Source organism: Rattus rattus, chromosome 8, assembly GCF_011064425.1.
Source record: "Rattus rattus isolate New Zealand chromosome 8, Rrattus_CSIRO_v1, whole genome shotgun sequence".
NCBI lineage: Eukaryota > Metazoa > Chordata > Mammalia > Rodentia > Muridae > Rattus > Rattus rattus.
Window position 1 is genome coordinate 113,140,446 of NC_046161.1, and position 18,185 is coordinate 113,158,630.

Here is an 18,185-nt window from a genome sequence, read left to right on the forward strand (position 1 = left end):
GTAGGTTCTCTCTTTAAGCCCTCTAGATAAACATTTTTATGCCTCTTAATAGTTTTATGTTTCAATTTCTCCTTATTTAGGCTGTTTAGGACTTTGGTTGGGTGTTGCCTTCTGAGATTAAAGAAGGCTCAGCCATGTGCATATCTCACTCCTGATTTTAATGAGAGTGTGTCCATGGCTTCACTGTTGTGTATGAGCAGGGAGAGCGCACCGCCAAGCACTGAGGTCAAACGTGGGTGTTACAGACATCCCCACAGCCCTCCTCCTCACCGCCTGGGTGGGACTTGGCCCATGCATCTGCACATCAATGAGCTCCACCAGCATTCTCCCTTCACAGTCCTGACACTATCCTACCGTGTCCTCTCCTTTGAAAGTCAAAATGAAAAGTACTGAGAGCCAACTCTGCTTGTTGCTATCCAGTAAGACTTGTCCAAAGGCGCCCTCTCTCTAAGTTACAGCTTAAGTCAGCTCCTTAGGCCACTCCCAACTACAGGCAAATACTCCCAATACGCCTGTTAGCTGACCCCACAATGAGATGATGAAACCCCTGTGCTGAAAACACCCAACACCTGTCCCAGGCCACCGAGAAGCCAAGATGGACCTGGAGTTTCCCAGCCCTCATAGTGTAAGGTGTCACGCAGGCCGTGGGTGGGGGCACATCAACCACCTTACGAGGCTGCAGACAGCAAACAGCCAGGCAAGATGGGCCCACGGATGCTTTAGGGTCTGTTGTGAGGAAACCAACCACATCCTGGTTGGCTTTGAGAACCGTTCCACATGAGGGGATCCCACAGGTTTGACGCCAGAACCTGTTCAAAAGCCTGTGTTTGGGGAGGGCACGGGCTCTCGTAGGGAAGCTACTGCTGCAGGACTTCATGGACATGACATGCATGTGAACAACTTCATGCCTACGGATCAGTGCTGCCGTCGGCTCTGCCAGGCCTTCCTTTTACAGTGGCCAACAGCACCTCGAGGAACTGGTTACAGTGCTGAGAGTGACTACTGAATGCTCATTCGTGGGCGGCTATGTCACCCTCTCCTAGGTGTGAAACACGGACTTCTGGGTCTGACTAGACTTCTGTACTCTTGAACTCACAGCAGCCATGACGATCAATCATGATCAGGCCAATCTATCCACCAACATGGGAATGGGAGGAGCTCCTGGGGCCGCACCCCGAAACGAGGATTTATACGGTTGGTGGATGGAAGGAGACATTTTCTTTAGTTGTGCAGTCAGTCAATGGTGAGGAGCCCATGCAGACAAACCCTCACCCAGGTGCTTGTCAGCGACCCTAAGAAACTCACTGACACACAAAGACACAAAGGGACTTGAAAATAGGAGGGGTGGGATGGAGCAGGAGAAGCTCGGAGGGAGGGGACAGGAAAGGTTACTGAGGGGAAGTGTTGAGGTGCACTATAAATATGCACAGAACATCGTATGAAACCTACTTGAGGTGTAATCTGTGCGAGCTAATAAACATCAGAAGACGTGGGCGAGATGTTCATAATCATTTAATGACGGCTCCAAACACACCTGTCACTCAGTTACAGATGAAATTCGCAGAGATTATCTGCCTAGCCCACCAACCACACGACCACCGTTTCTAGAAGCCAGGACCCGCACCAAGGCCACAGCAGGAAACAGCATGGTTATTAGCAAGATCAGATCCCCGGGACCCGGCTGTGCCTCCTCCTCACCACTAAGGAATTCCTCCTGGGTGGGGCTGATCGGTGTGGCACAGGGGGCAGGCACTATCTCTTCAGAGCTAGGGGAATTCTGCAAACAGCACACGTCGGGAAGCAGGCTTGGTGCAAGCCTACTCAATAAATAGATACTCGATCACCACAGTTGCTAGCAGAACTGTGAGCCTGGGAAAGCAGAGCCACGAGACCCCTCCTGAGGCCTGGCCATGGCCTGCTAGCTACGTGCTGCACACCAGCACATCTGCAAAAGGTCCCAGGAGGCTCCTGTTGAAGATGCAGCGGACCCACACCAGGTAGGTGGTAAAAGGTTTGATGTTCTCCGTGAAGGTGTGGTTCTGCAGGGTCAGCATGTAAGGCACATACGTGTTCTCCCCTTGCTCCTGCAGCCACACCTCGTACCTCACCTCCCTCACTTTCAGGTACTTGAGGTTCCACGGGATCTGCCAGGACACAGACAGGCGGGCCTCCGTGGCGCCCTGCACCGACGCCTGACATCGAGCCTCCCGTACCTTACCAGGGTACAGGCTGATTGCCCACCTCTGCCTCCGTGGCCCCGGCCGGCCCTTCACCACACGCCGAATGGATTGCATGAGGGATGGGATGTCCACCCTGGTGTCCTGGTAGATTCGGAATAGCCACTCTGGGTTCCGGCAACACAGATGCCGGGGAACCTCTCGGCTCTGTAGGATGCGGGCCTGCTCAGCCCGGTCCAGGTGGGTGATTCCCCCTTGGTCCCAGGGTCGCTCGGGGTGCGTGACTGTGTTCTCCCGGATCATGTTTCTCCAGGCTACATACTGCAGGTCCATGCCAGGCAGTGTGGCCAGCGTCTTATAGGGGGTGTAGTGGTCAGGATTGACAGCGTACGGGAAGAGTTCAACCACAGTAGCCCCACGGGGCAGGAAGAGGGCCGTCACCAGCTGGGCCCCATGCATGCTGACTAACATGGAGGCGTTGCTGACCAGCCGCACGACATCGGCAAAGGTGTGGTCCTCCAGGGACACGGTCACTGTCTTCATCTGGAACTCTTGTGCTAGCTCCAGCAACAGCTCTGCCTCATTCAGGATGAGTCTATTCTGGGTGCGGCTGAAGACCAGAATGTATTCCTCCCCGAGGGGCGCCCCCACGTGGCTCACGTTCAGCCTTTCAGTCATGAAGCGGGTGAACTGCCGGATCTCATTGCCAGAGACCAGGATGTTGGCCTTTGGGCCCTGGGGCTGGACAAAGCCGTACTGGTACCAGGTGGTGACCTTGGACAGGCCCACGAAAGCGTGGGAAAAGCAGAGCAGCCGGCCCAGGGTCTTGAGCTGTGAACGGAGCAGCGGCTGCTTGGGGCTGAGGAGTTTATAGAGGTCAAAGTGGGCGCCTTCGCCCCATCCCTCCATAAAGAAGAGCCGGGCCTCTTGGGCCAGGCCGGGGAACTGCCTCAGTGTGTAGAAGAGGGGGAGCAGGTCATCATGGAAGACGTGCATGAGGTTATCGGGGTTGAAGCGGTTGGCGATGAGGGCCACATCAGGCACGAACACTGGCTTTGGCATGAAGCGCAGGGCTGCGGCAGGCAGCTCCACGAAGTTGAAGTACTGGGCATTATGGTCCTCCACAGTGGACAGGTCCAGCAGGGCCGGCTGGAAGCGCCGGGAGCCCAGGTTGGGCAGCATCACAGACGAGTTGCCGTGGAAAAAGATGAATTCTTCGGCCTCATTGGAGTAGCAGAGCCACTTGAAGCGGCAGATGCGGTCCGTGTGGGTGCGGCCCGTGCACACCATGTGGGTGCCACCCTCCATGAGGATCTGCAGGGCCTTCGGGTAGTCGATCCTCAGCCCTGGGACTGGATCCAGGGACTGCTGTCCAAGGGCTAGCTCCTCCTCTAGCGTGGCCGCATGCTCCCGCAACCGCACGTGCTTCCACAGGACCGCAGCCAGCACTGATACCAGGAGGGCGTTGAATACTGCAGAGAGGTGCATCCTATCGCCACCAGGGGGCCTCAGCGAGATGTTGGCTGCTGGGCAGTGCCACAGCCCAAGTGGGCTTCACCCATCCATCCCTAAGTGTGCTGGAGGACCAGAAAAAGCCTGCAAAGGGTGAGAGAGGAGTCAGCCCAGCCAGGACTCTCAGCACACTCCCGTCGTGTGCTTCCTCCACGTCCACCTACTTCAGCAAAGCTCCCCAGTAACATGTTGTGAGTCAAATCACAGGTTCTGGGCTCTTTGAGTTATTTTTGTATGTGTGCGTGTACAACATTGGAGGCCAGAGGTCAGCATCAAGTATATTTCCCTGATTGTTCCTCACCTTGTGTTTTGGGGACAGAGTCTCTCACTGAACTTGGTACACACTGATTGAGCTGGACTGGCTGGCCAGGGATCTCCAGGATCTCCCCCGTCCCCCAGCTCTGCCTCTTCAGTGCTAGCATTAGAGATCACCACCATGTCCAACTTCTTATGTGGGTGCTGGGTCTGACATAGATCCTCAAGCCTAACGGGCGTCCCACGAGCTGTTTGTTTAGATGAACCGGCCCCCAGTCACCCTTCTAATCACACAGGCATCACTCAGCTGCTGAGCTGGGAGGATCAAGATGGCCTCTCAGCTGTTGCAAGAAGAGCAACTCCTCTACCTGGATGCGTGCCCTGCCCTCCCCACTTCATTAGTAGCAGCTGAATCTGTCCCGCCTCAAGGTAAAGTACCTTGTGCCTTCAGCAGCCTCTGAAGGTGTCAAGAGGAGTATCCCATGCACACCTGTGCTATGGAGGGAAGGCATTGCCACCACCGGAGCCCTGTAGAACTTCAGTGACGTATGGGTTTTGGGCCACATCTATCTCCAAAGAGAACCCCTTACATTTGTGTAGTAATTAGTGCCAATACCGAGGCATTTGGGGATTGAGGGTCAGGCATGTTCACTCACTGCGCCTCCTGAGTGCCTTTCTTTTGGAATTCAGGCACCTGTTAGTAAGAGCAAGTGTCTGGCGGCCTTGCCACGGGCTACGATGATACACCGGTTGAAATTCTGGCACCCAACCGTTTTCTGATGTACAAAAAGAGGCATTTTGTTCAGTTCGGTTCCCTAAGAGGTGAGGCCTCCAGTGCAAGGAAAAGGGTTGGGATACCTCATAGTCAATAAAGGGCCACAGAAGCCCTGTGCGTTCAGATGCACCCAAGGCACTCTCCTGCCTTCATGATTCAGCACCAAGGCTGGCCAGTGTTAGGCAGGAGTTGGCTGGGACTTCCCATCACTGTTCCTTGAAACAGTGTTTCAAATCTAAGCACAGAAATCTCCCCAGAGAAGACAGAGACCAGGGATCGAGTGTGGCCAGGTGCCACCAAGGCACCCTGGACTGGGGCAGCACCCACCCTCCCTTCCTGGGTCTCCGGGTTAGGCCAGCAGTGGGATGGTCATTTCTGTCTATGTCCACTCTTCCTAAGAAGTTCCTTGGTGTGTTCACACTTCCTCTGAGCCCTATGTTGAATCTCCTGGGACCCAGAGGAGGCAGAGACGTTGCCCTTGGGGTGCCAGAGAGCTCACTTCTGGATTTCTGGCTTAACCCAGTGGCCTGCTGTCTAAGAGGGACTGGTCAGACTAGGTGAAGAAGCCAATCCATGTTCCTACCCAATGGACAGGAGGAATGGGGTGTCCCATGGCTACCAACCACAAGCAAACTGGCCTGAGGGCACAGACAGTATGCTAAGGACTGTACACAGGAAAGACACAGGGACCCTGATGTCTCCAAGCTTTCTGTTGAAAGAGAACTTCATTTTTGAAGCCAGACTGAGTTGGGACTCTGGCTTATCACAGACAGGCACATGACAGGAGAGCACAGCTTTCTGAGTGATGTGCTCAGCCCCAGCAGAACGATGCTGTACCCATTTCCCTGCCCTGCGCCCCAATTCTCCTTAGAAATCACCTGACACAGCAAACCAGTTACAGAGCATCAGCAGCTAGACACCAGTGCCATCTGCTGGAGAGAAGCAGGACTGCAGGAGAAAGCAGGCGACTGTCAGCTCCAGTGTCTATGGGACCCTGGCTGGAGAAGGGAGATAGGACTTGGCTTTCTGGACTCTCAGAGGATCAAAGGTATTTCTAGTTAGATGTGAGTACCCGTCTTGTGCCTTCAAATATGGCACTGGCAGAGGGTAGGACAGATATGGAAGGGGATGGGAAGCCCTGAGAGTAGAGAAAACATTCTGTCAGAACCTCCTGTGGTCTGAAACATAGAGTGGACTGACTGGATGTCAGCCAACTTTGCAACTTACAGTCAGGCAGCCCAAACCAAGGCCGAGTGACTGGAACCAAGAGACTGAGTGTAGAGCTAACCCACACTCCTCCCTGCTGGGACCCTGAGGAGGCTTGTTCTCTGAGGGCTCTGGGCTCACCCATGGGACAAGGCTGCAGCTTTGTGGGTTAGCCTTTCTGACTGCCTACACTCACTCAGGTGAGCCAGGACTGAGGACAGACAACAGACTTGTTCACCATCCTTGCTTTAGAGTATCCTTTCTAATGGGGCCCCGTATTTTGTCACTGTGGAGGAGACAAAGTGTGGGGCAGTCAGTGGTCATGATAAAATTCTGTCTTTCTCACATTCTCCTGCATGACCCCACACCACTCCAACGGCACTGTAACATTCTACTTCAGTCGGCAAGATCAAAAGTTTTGGCAGAACCAAGATATCAGACAGAGGCAGGGAGAGCTTTAATCAAAGGTAAGTGGGGGCCAGAGCCACCTGGGAAAACATAGTTTGTCTCCATACACTGTCCCTAAAAACCTATGCTGTGAAAACCAAAGGACACCCACCCTCTGGGCTCCGAGTGCCAGAGCTTCTGAACAGACAGGCTCTGGACAGGGTGAGGGTCTGTGATGGACATCTCACACGGAGAAAGTAAGCTTGTCTGCCTGTTTCCAGCTTGGGCAAGGCCACCATGAACATCTTAAAATAAGAGCGCTCCAGCCAGGCCCTGTTCAGTGTCTTTGCACATGTGGCACCCATGACAGCCACACCTAAAACAAAACCCCTGCCTGTACCATGCCAGGAAAAGGATCCCTAATTCAGAGCATCCACACACCCCCCACGCATGTAAGAGATCTGTAATTCCCTTGCACGAGTCTCCCCGACTGCTGGCTGGGGGCTGTGACTTTTCCCTGCTGATTTTCCCAACCAAGTCTTGTTATAGAGATGGGAATAAAACCAAGTCTGGATGAGGGCATAGAAGTTCAAATGTGGCAGCTCTAATCTCAACACTATTCTGAGAGCAGATGGCCTCAGAGCTTCTAGTAGACTCAGAGCATGATTCTGTCCCTTAGCAGAAGAGGCTTCTGTGGTCTCTGCTCTCTGCCATCAGGAAGGGAGAGGACTGCAAACAAACTTGGGAAACAAACGTGTGTGAATGAGTAAACACGCGAGGGTGTGCATGCACATACGTGCACACGCCTGTGGAGGCCAGTGGTCGACGACAACTACTTTCCTTGATCCCTCTGTCTTACTTAATTTTTAAAGACCTTTTTATTTGTGTGTATGAGGGTTTTGCCTGCATCTACATCTGTGCACCACCATATGAGAGCATGGGGCCCTTGGAGGTCGGAAAGGATACCCAATGCTCTGTAACCGGAGTCGCAGATGGCTGTAAGCTGTCATGTGGGAACTGGGCACCCAACTTGGGCTCTTTGCAAGAACAACAAGTGTTTTTAACCACTGAGGGATGTTCTTGTCTGGATCCCACACCCAGTCTCAACACTGGGATTATGGAGGTACAAGCCACTGTCCACGGCTTTTATGTGGGTGCTGAGAATTCAATCTCAGGATGCTTTACCCAAGGAACCCAGACCCCTAGAAATAAACTTCCTCCATGGAAAAGACACTGGCTATGGAAGGGAGGCACAGCACCATGGCCTGAGTCAGGTCATTTTCAGGACCCCTTCTCTCTGGTGTGGGCGTCCCAGGCAAGGGGGAGATGGAAAAGCACTGCTTATATCCCTTGCCCTGTTGCTGTGTGCAGCAGCCTGACCTGTGCAGCCGGCCTCCCTTCCAGGAGAGGTGAGGATGATGTCCAGGGGAGGTAGAGCATAGGGAGCCCCTTGAGAACCCCACGCTCCACCTCCATGAGAAGCCTGGCTCTCGTGAGTCTGTACTGGCAGCTTGACAGAATCTGGAATCACCTTGGAGACAAGCCTTCCTCAATAATGCCTGCTGAGGCCTGGAGCTGTGACTCGGTGGAGAGCTGCGTCCTCAAATCTTTCATGACAAAAGCTTACTTCCTTCATCGTCCCAATGGTAGGCGATGGATGGATGGATGGATGGATGGATGGATGGATGGATGGATGGGGACAGGCCCCACACGGAACATGATCAACCACAGCATGGTGTGCTACCAGGAGCAGAATGGACACCAGCCAACACTGCTGAACCTGCACTCCTGCTTTGCAGGGCAGCTCAGGGTGGGTCATGGCTCGCTAATCTGACTTCCCACTGATTGTAAGTACGAGACAGAGTGTGTCGAGGTGACTGGGACAGTATGTGTATGTATATATATATATATATATATATATATATATATATATATGCATACCCAGTATATATGCATGTGCAAGTTTATGTCTAAAGACATGTAAATTGTGTGATAATGTGTGTGACTCTGTGCATGTGTATGTGTGTGTGTCTGTATCTGTGTGTATCTGTGTATGTGTGTGTGTATGTGTCACTCTGTGTATGTATGTGTGTGTATGACTCTATGTGTGTGTGTGTATCTGTGTATGTGTGTATCTGCGTGTGTATGTGTATTTGTGACTCTGTGTGTGTATGTGTATCTGTGTGTGTATGTATGTGTATGTGTTTGTGTGTGTGTATGTGTGTATGTGTTTGTGTGTGTATGTGTGTGTATGTGTATGTATTTGTGTGTGTATGTGTGACTCTGTGTGTATGTATGTGTGTATCTGTGTGTGTATGTATGTGTATCTGTGTGTATATGTATAGTGTATCTGTGTATGTGTGTGTGTGTATCTGTGTGTATGTGTGTGTATATCTGTATGTATCTGTGTATGTGTGTATCTGCGTATGTATGTGCGTGTATTTGTGTGTGTATATGAATATGTGTATCTGTGTATGTGTGTGTGTGTATCTGTGTATATGTGTGTGTATATCTGTGTGTATCTGTGTATGTGTGTGTATCTGTGTGTATGTGTGTGTATATATCTGTGTGTATCTGTGTGTGTGTGTGTATCTGAGTGTATTTATGGAGTACAGAATCGTAAGCCAAATGTGAACAGAACAGGAAGTGAGGTTCTGCACAGGCCAAGTCTGTGCATGTGTCAGACACAAATCTGGAGAATGACATTGCTACCTCAGAGTTCTCTGTGGCGGGTGAGACTTGAGGTAACACCTGACCTGATCCAGTGGCCAGAGCAGGGCACATGTGCTGAGGGGCAGTGACAGCTGCCGGTGACTCCCATCTGATGCTCCCTCTGCTTCACCGTGCCACACAGTCACCTGCAGACTCTGCTGAGAACAGGTTCAAGGCCTGGTCTGGTTCCTTTCCCTCTTCAAACCTCTCTCCATCTGAGGACTCCAGGATGTCTTCTTCCTAGTGGAAATCTTAGTGAAGTGTGGTTAGGGTGAACTCAATTCAGTGGCTCAGCCAGGACACATCTTGATAGAACAAGACTTTTTCCTTTCGTTTTTAAGAAAGGAAATGGATAGGAGATTTAAAAATATCCTCACAAGGCCTTTAAATATAAGGATGTGCTCCACTGACCCCAGGCGACTTCATTGAACTCGCAATAATGCTGATACCTGCAGACAGCCAGGCAGTAAGGATAGGCTCTAGTGCTGACAGGACTCACTTGACATCTGGCACAGGCTCCACTCCCCAAATGCCGTGGCCAGCACCAGACGCAGAAAAGCTCACATGGGCCTTACAGTCTGATAAAGAAGAAGCATCAGCCCAGGGTTCCTAGATGAGAGTACAGGTTGCAAACTGCAGATCAGGAACCAGGGGGAAAGGGAAAGGCGGGGTAGACCACATGACCTCCGGCCTGAGATGGAGGCAGTTACAGCTCAGCTTGCTGAGAGCCTGGCAGAGCAGCAGACGTCTGCTCAAAGCCTGGGGCCCACTTGAGGCGATGGCAGCTAACCACCACGGGCTGGGGCCTTAAACAACAGAAACATCCTCACAGCACTGGAGGATGGAGTCCAACGTTCATGATCGTGGTCAGGGATTCGACACAGCTCAGTCTCTCCTGCAGGTAAAATGTGAAAAGCCCTCATCTGTAATTTTGGGCAACTGTAGACAAGAATGGACCGGCTGTCCTCACACCACCTGCCAGGGTCCTAAGCTCTGGCCCAAAGAGCGGCAGGAGTGTCAGAAACAGCTGTTGCTCCCGGCAAGAGCAGGGCTCCTGGCTAAGTTCTACACTAACATTGCAACAATTTAACTTTTAAAAGCTGTCCATCTTTATGACTAGAAATGGTAGCATCCCTTCTTTGACACTGAGAAATACTTTTAGCCTAGACACAGCATGTGTTTCCTGGTGGACTACCGAGGCTTTGGATCCCTTTGCTCTGAGTGGGCGAACTCATCCTACGCACCCCACCAGGTCAGGCTGCCCTCAGAACAGTCTCCTCCAACACCCCCATCCCCCACAACCTTCCAGTTTAGAGTCTGGTGTGTTACATGACGGTTGTATGTGCACCGAAACTACATGATGTGGGAAATCATGCTCATGTAAAGCACATTAGTGTTCCTGGGAGCTGTCACCCTTGAGTAAGATGCGGCAGCCCCAGCACCCTCGTAACACTAGCAGTTAACTAAGGTGCGCTGAGCAGTTCTGAGCTCGTGTGCTTGTAGTTTTTGTTTTGTTTTTAGATTTTTGTTTTATTTTTAATTGGAGGCACAAAAAGTACAGTTGCCATGGAAGCCAGAGGTCAGAGGTCAGAGGTGTTGGCTTCCCCTGGAGCTGGAGTTAGAGATATTAGGGATCTTGACCACTGAGCCACCTCTCCATCCTTCACTCCCTGCCCTGTTCACATTCATACACTAATATCTCGATCTGGAAGAGACCCCCTGAACTCAGAACTGGCCTGTGAACCCTGTGTTAGCAGCTAATGTGAGTTCCAACTCCTAAAGGAAAAACTCCCAAGGGACTCAAGTTCCTTTGCTCTGGTGTGATGGCGATTAGCCCCTGCCCTGCCTGTGCAGAAGGAAGGAGGGCTGGGGTGAGCTGGAGGTGGGCTCAGCCTTCCCTGCTGGCCTGCAACCCTCTCACTAGGCACCGTTCTCTAGTGATAGAGATATCTGCTCACAGCCTGGTGCCCCCCTCTGCTTGACACAAATGGGTCACTGGAAGCTGACTCGACCTCCTCTCTGGTGACAGAGCAGCACCACTGTGGTCACACACAGGGCTGAGGATGGGAAAGGAAGGGTGTGAACCTGTACTCAGTCCCCAAAACATCCATGTCACATGGGACTTAGACCCCAGTGACAATGAATCCATCAAGACTCCAGGAGAAGCCCATGGTTGGAGAGACAGATATGGACACCAGAAAGTGTCCACCACATACAGGTACAACAGGAGACCCAGAGAAGCTCTACCTGGAGGTGGTTGGGCGAGTTCTGGGCAACAGCTCAGAGGCCTGTGGGTTGGTAATATGGCTGTGTCCAGCTCTCTTGACCATCCAGCAAACCACGAGACCTCTATGTCTTGGGGATGCTTTACTGGCCTAAGCAGAGCTCAAGGCATGCACAGGTCACTGAGAACTTCAGGGTGGAGACAGCAGGGAAATGAGGCTGCCAGGAAGCCCGGCTGTTAGCATTCTAAGCTCCGCCCCACAGTTACCTGGCAACAGCCAGGTGTGCCTGACTCACATAAAAGGGGCTGCTTATCCCCTGTTCTCTTTCTTGCTCCTCTCTTGCTCTTACCTTCCTGCTCCCACTCTTTCCCCAACTCCCACCCCCACTCCACGTGGTCATGGCTGGCCTCTACTTCTCTGTCTCTCTCTCTGTCTCTCTCTCTCTGCCTCTCTTTCTCTCTCTCCCTCTCTCTCTCTCTGCCTCTCTCTCTGCCTCTCTCTCGCTTTCTTCCTTCTACTAACTTCTTGACTCCCTTCCCCATGCCCTGAATAAACTCTATTCTTTTTTAAAAAAGGATTATTTATTATTTACTTTATGTATATGAATATGCTGTTGCTATCCTTAGACACACCAGAAGCCACCATGTGGTTGCTGGGAATTGAACTCAGGACCTCTGGAAGAGCAGTCAGTGCTCTTAACCTCTGAGCCATCTCTCCAGCCCGTGAACTCTATTCTATACTATACCGTGGTGTGGTTGGTCCCTCAGGGGCAAGGGATGCCTCAGCACACCCCAACGAGGCACTCCCTTCCCCCACACCTCACCACACCTCCATAGAACATATCTTCCTCTTTATCTTTTTATAAACACATCACTGGCTTCACCAGAGAAACCCCCCAGGCTCAAGGGGAACTTAAAAAGCCCTATGTAGGCAAGACCCTGGGTGGCTGTCAGGCATCTAGGGAATCTGCGACCTGCGACAGGAGAGTGGAAACCCTCAGCTTGGGTTTCCTGTGGTCTCATCTCTCTGGCATCTCCTCTGTCCTAATGACGAGGCCGCTGCCGTCCGTAGCTTATGCCCACTCCGGTTACTGGGTGCAGGGTCCTCTGCTTCACCACAGTGACACTCTTCATTATATTACAGATGGTGAAACAGAAGGTGCTCAAGCTCTCATGAGACTCCTGCTCTGGGGGCTGGCTCCAGTGTCTGCAACCTCACACTTATGGAGATTACAGGAAACCTCTGCTTCATTCTTACCTAAATTCTTCCCTAAGTCAACACATCTATCGTGCTCTGTCATATATACACTCTTTCCTGAACTGTCTAAAAATGAACTAGGTGCAGGTGGGGTGGCATACACGTGCAACCCTGGCATTTGGGAGCAGAGACAGGAGGGTTTAAGACCAGCCTGGATACTTAGTGAGACCTTGTGTCAAACAAAACCACCACCAAGAATATTCTGCTGATATCTTCCTCTCTAGCCATAACTACTTAAGTCTGTATTTCTGAAAACGATGTTCTCTTATATAATGCAGATTAAGAAAATTAATATTGATACTATTTTTGTCAGTGGTCCCTATGCCGTGTCCAGAAACCAACCCAGGACAAAAAGTCACATCTTAACTCCCAATCTGGGACAGCTTCTCTACGAGCTTGACGGTTTGTTTTTATTTTATGCATGTGAGGGTTTTGCCTGCACGTGCGTACTGTACTATGTGTACACCCCCATGGATGCCAGGAAGGGTGTTGGAGACTCTACAAGTAGTTATCGATGTCTGTGACCCACTGTGTGGTCCTAGGATCCAAACTCCGGCTGTCTGCAAGAGCAACGAATGCTCTCTCTTAACCTCTGAGCCGTCTCTCCAGCACCAACCTTAAGTTTTAAGCCAGACAGATATTTGCTGGCATGTGCCTCGGTCTGGGTTTACCTGGTGTTTCTTCATATCAGAGTCTACACTCTTGACCCCTGAGTTCACTCTGTGAACCTTTGTGAGACATTCACCTAGAGGCAGCCCAGGTGGGGAAAGATCTAGAAAGTGTCCCCTATGTAGGACTGTAAAGAATCAGGCCACTTCCCTGGGGAAAGGAAGCCCTAGGACCCCACAGGGTTCTAGAGCAACTAGGGGTAGAACTCAACTCTTTCTATGCATGCGGCCCACATACGAATGGCCCAGATTCCTAAGAACCCATGTTTTAATAAAACTTCCAGATGGCTCTGCCATGCTCTCGGTTTCGATGTGAAGCTGCTCTAACACCATCACACGGCACCACAATGCTCCGAATGAATTTCTATCACCACAAGGAAATGACAGCTCCAGCCTAGGTTCCCCTCCCATGACTAAAGTCCACACTGAAACTTTCTAGAAAAGCTACCTCGGCCTAGGTAGACACCATGGCTTGTGGCAGAAAAGCAGTGCAAGGTAAAGCCAGGTAAGAGGAGGGAGGCCTGAACAGCCACCAGTGAGGGACACTGGCGGTGTCACGTCATCCTGCTGGCCTCTTGAGAAAAAGCTGGACAGCGTCTCTAGGTCCTTAGCTGCTGCATTTCCCTCCCACACAGCTTCGGGTGGCTCCCGAGGCCACCTCAGGATGTGCCCTGGTCCCTGTTCACACCTCCACTGAGGCCCCTGGGTAATGTTCATCACTGGCAATCCACAGAAAGCCTGCACTACCGTGACAACAGCAGAAGAGACTCATTCAGCAGGCCGGGGGCGTGACCTCCTTCCTGAGGCGTGACTCAGGCCCAAGTGCTCACCATGGCAAGGAACGCCCGCCGATGCTCTACACAGTGGAGAAAAGGACCAAGTGTTAGCATGAGGCTACACCAACAGCTGTCGCCACAGGCAGCGTGGAAGACCTGGTTTGCCTACAGACACGTGGGGCCTGAGGGTGGCCCTGGCAAGAATGTGAGAAGCCAGGGAAAATGAACGAATTATCTACATCTTGTCCAGACCAGGGAGAGACTGCTGGCCTCCAGTGCAAGGGGGAAGGCTAACTGGACCACCACCTCGATTCATCTGCTGAGGCACAGCCTGGGGGGTTCCCAACTCCCTGTGGTGGTGCTGGGGGTTGAACTTGGGCCTATGTATTAGGCAAACCACTGAACTACAACCCCAGACCTTAATTTTCTCTCAGTATGAGAAAATTGCACCTTCAGGTCTTGTAGTCCAATCGAGGTGGCCTCTGACTCCAAAGGTCGTTTTTTAGGTCCCGTGCATGTCCAGCCGTCATCCTATCTGAGGGTATCTCCAGCACTGGAGCGGGGCAGAATTCACAGCAGTGAGGTTTTATGACTCAAGGGCTGAGCAGATGTGGAAGGCTCTGGAAACACAGACCCACGGGCCTTCAATGGTAACTTAGCAACTCAGGGCTTCTTGCTGTAATTACTCTCACCCAGCCAGGCAGAGGAAGCGCCTGGCTATGGCTGGTGGCTCTCACCATAAAGGGGCAGGGTGGCAAGCTGGGGTGACAATTATCCCCACTGCCTTGGTGTTGGGCTGAGAAGGTTAAGCCATCAATACACAAATCACAAAACCACCACCTTTTAGAACTAAAAAGAGCCCTTGGAAAATGAACTCTCCCAAGTCTTCATTTTATAAGAGAGGTCTCTCAGGCAGCCAGGGATACAGTGGTTGCATGGAGACTGCAGCAGAATTCCCTCACCTCACACCCAAAGAGCTCTGCTCCCAGAGCAGGGTCCTACCTGAGATGCACATGACTCACATGTTTTTTCCTAGCAGATAAACAAGCCCCCCTCCGACCCCTAAAGCAAGCCTTCTAGGTCCTACCCAGGCTGTAGACTCACACACCCACACAGTTCAGAGCTAAGGTGCCTCTTCCCAATACTTCACCCCTGGCCTCACCCAGGGGACCACCTCCTACAGAATGACCATCCATGGGACAACGGGACATGTGGAGTCAAGCTCTAACCCAAATGTGTGGCTCAGACCCCACTGTAACACAGGAATGTCTGCCATTCGTCCTAACTGGGCCCTAGGACAGGAGAGCACAGAGGCAGCAGGGGAGAGTGGAATGGCCCAACTAGAGAGGTCAGGTGAGTTCCAGCCCTACCACTTAGCAGCGAAACAACACCAATTTTTAACTGCTTCGAACCTCCGCTTACTGGTCTGACAGGACACTTGTACTATTCCACGGAGGAGGTTCCAGGTTTGTGGACCCAGCGACCCCACAGAAGCAAAGCTCTGCGGATGGCAATCATCCAAGTCTAAAAGACAACAGTGGCATAAAAACCCATTGACTGACTCTATGCAGGCAGCGCTCTGCGTACGTGGCCTCATCCCTGGTACAACCTATGTCACTGCTACATGTACTGTTCAGTACGCTGCAGCTGTTCTGGGATGGGGCTGAAGTTCAAACTCAGGCCTTTATTGCAAAGCCCATGGCAGCACGTCTGGATCCTTCCTTCCCCGCCCCGCAGGCCGCTGTTATCTCTCACCCAACTTGAGAAAACCCTGGGGATCATTTTAGCATTTCCTGAGGGAGAGTGTCCCTCCAGACAACCAAGCTGAGGTGACTGACAAGGCCTCTGGGGAACAGAGTGTGGAGTAATTTAATATTCTGGCTCTCTCAGTATTCTCTAGAAGCCTCTGCTTATTACTGCTATTTCAGAAAGCAAGAACTTGCCAACCGGAAGGTTGGTTAGAAACACTTTGTCAGCTTGGGCTGGCGGCTAGGGAGGATGAAGCAGGAAAATCCTAGGTTAGGTGTGCCTGGAAACTTAACGAGACTGAATCAAAGCGAAGAGTAGAGAGAGAACGGGGTGTACTAGCACCCATGTGGCTTGGGATTCACCCTTAGCAAACAAACAAAACACTGACGGCCTGGACAGTCCAGCACACCAGGACGATGCTCCACCAGGGTGAATCCACTCACCGGCTCTCTCCTTTCCCAAGGCCCCCAGGGGCTCTCAGTTCTCAACTGAGGATAAAGGACCCAATTCTCTCCTAACTCTGTCACCAGTTGGAGCTCTGATCCTTCGTGTGGAAGGGTGGGCTGATCCTAGAAGCGGCTAGTCTGTGGAAAAGCCAGGACCCGGAACCGGAACTCCAACCTTTCCTTTTCTATAGATGGTGGTCGTGCATGCTAACATTTGATGCATCGACTGTGTTCAGAACCCAGACAGAAAGCTTCGCCAGCATCACCTCGTGGAATCCTCACAGCAACTCTTCTTACAGAGGATGAAGGAGGGGACCAGAGAAAGTGAATGAGTTACTCAAGGGGACACTGCTGGTAATGGAGCCAAGATGTGTCCGGAGCCGTCGACACATGGAAAATGAACTGTGCTGATATTCACCGATCCCAGAAGCCTAAGATCATCTACCCCAGCAAGCTCCGGGGGCTGGCTGGCATAAGGTCAGAGGATATTGGCTGCCCAACACCTGCAACATGATTCTAGTCGAGGGCCCAAAACTTTGACCCCAGACTCCCACTAATGATAAGAAGAAGGGTTCCTACAGGCAAGCCCATCAGGGTTCTTCGTCAGTGCCCCCCCACGCCCACCCCCAGCACTGTCAAGCAGACAAACTCCTAACTCCAACCACCCAGGTGCTTCCATACGAAGCCCCAACTGCCTTAAGGGTCAGGGACGGGCCGACCGAGGCCCCGCTGCAAACGCAGCTGGCGCAGCCCAGGCCCCCACTGCTCATCTCTCCTTGCTTCACGCCACCTGTGCCAAATGTGCACCATTCTTTCCCAGGCACAAGCATGTACGTCCCCGATGTCAGCGGCAGTGCAGGCTCCAGCTGAAAGATCCAGTGCGCCACCGGGGCTGGGCTGTTCAGGCCCACCCCTCCCACCTCGGCGCCTGCTCCAAGCGGCGTCTACCGCCCTGGGTCCCGCAAGCCTGCCGGCCTCCCCTGAAGCCCAGGGCCGGGCACCAAGCCCAGCCCGGCCCAGCGCCTCACCTGAAGCCGGGCTCTGTGCCCGGTCCGCTCCGAGCCCGGGGCCCAGCTGCGCCACAGACCCCGCGCTGCCCACCTGCCGGCCGGGTGTCGCAGGTGTTCCCGGTGTGCTTGCCCTGCTGGCGAGCTCAAATTCTGGATCTGGAGCGCGTGCGCGGGCCTCGGGACCCGCCTCTCGGACCTTGGCCAGGATCGCCTCTTAGTCTCACAGAATCTTGGGAATTGTAGTTTTCAAGCGAGCCGCATGAGCGAGACTAGGAAGACCAGAAGCTCTACTTGGTGTTCGGTTTGCCCAATTATGAGAGTTCTGATAATAAATTTAAATGCAAGATACAGCAATATCCATACGTAATCTATGGAAAAATAATCCATACCTTGACATGCTTTTAAGACTCATGAAGAGGCTGAAAAGATAGCTAATAGCTAAGAGCACCTTCGGGTCTTCCGGTGGTCCCGGGTTCTGTTCCCAGTACCTGTGTCCGGCAGCTCAAAACCGCTTGTAACTCCAGATCCATGGAATCTGAAGTCCTCTTCTGGCCGCCGAAGGCACCGCTAACAAAAATGTAGTCACTGCAGATGAGCACAAAAACTGAACAGAGCTGTTCGTGGTCATTACTGTAGGTTTCAGTTAACTTCGGATCGTCTCCCCTCAAACCCGAGGCAATGGATTTCTCCTCCCTCGCCGGGCTTCTTGTCAGATGTCTTACCATGTCTGCCATATGCTCTTTCTGGGCACTGCCGTTGGCTTTACAACCATACTGGTGGGTGAAGTTATTATGAGTGGGTGTCGGAGGACAATGTTGGAGCTTGGATTTGACATCAGGAGGATCTGACTGAAACTGCTTGATTTCTCACTTGGGAAATGGAAATCGTGACACTTCTGACAGGATGCCCCAAATGTCACGTGGAGCCTTGCCCTTTTGAGAACCGGGGTGGGGGTGGGGTGGGGTATATATTAAGGGACCCTCTGCACTCCTTGTTTTTCATTGGTCCAGTTAGCTCAAAGCCATCCCAG

The 18,185-nt window shown here is 52.2% G+C and overlaps 1 protein-coding gene across 2 annotated transcripts; it reads right to left on the reverse strand.

The window, feature by feature from the left end:
• Positions 1-1,494: 1,494 nt before the first annotated feature.
• Pomgnt2 (protein O-linked mannose N-acetylglucosaminyltransferase 2 (beta 1,4-)) lies at positions 1,495-17,303 on the reverse strand. Of its 2 annotated transcripts, XM_032911236.1 has the most exons (3): positions 17,174-17,303; positions 5,598-5,667; positions 1,495-3,773 (listed from the first exon to the last, which is right to left on the reverse strand). In XM_032911236.1, the coding sequence occupies exon 3, from the start codon at positions 3,663-3,665 to the stop codon at positions 1,923-1,925; it is 1,743 nt and encodes a 580-aa protein (XP_032767127.1). In that variant the 5' UTR covers positions 3,666-3,773; positions 5,598-5,667; positions 17,174-17,303; the 3' UTR covers positions 1,495-1,922. The 2 variants fall into 2 exon arrangements, with proteins under 2 accessions (XP_032767127.1, XP_032767126.1); XM_032911235.1 differs by lacking the exon at positions 5,598-5,667.
• Between the last annotated feature and the right edge of the window lie 882 nt (positions 17,304-18,185).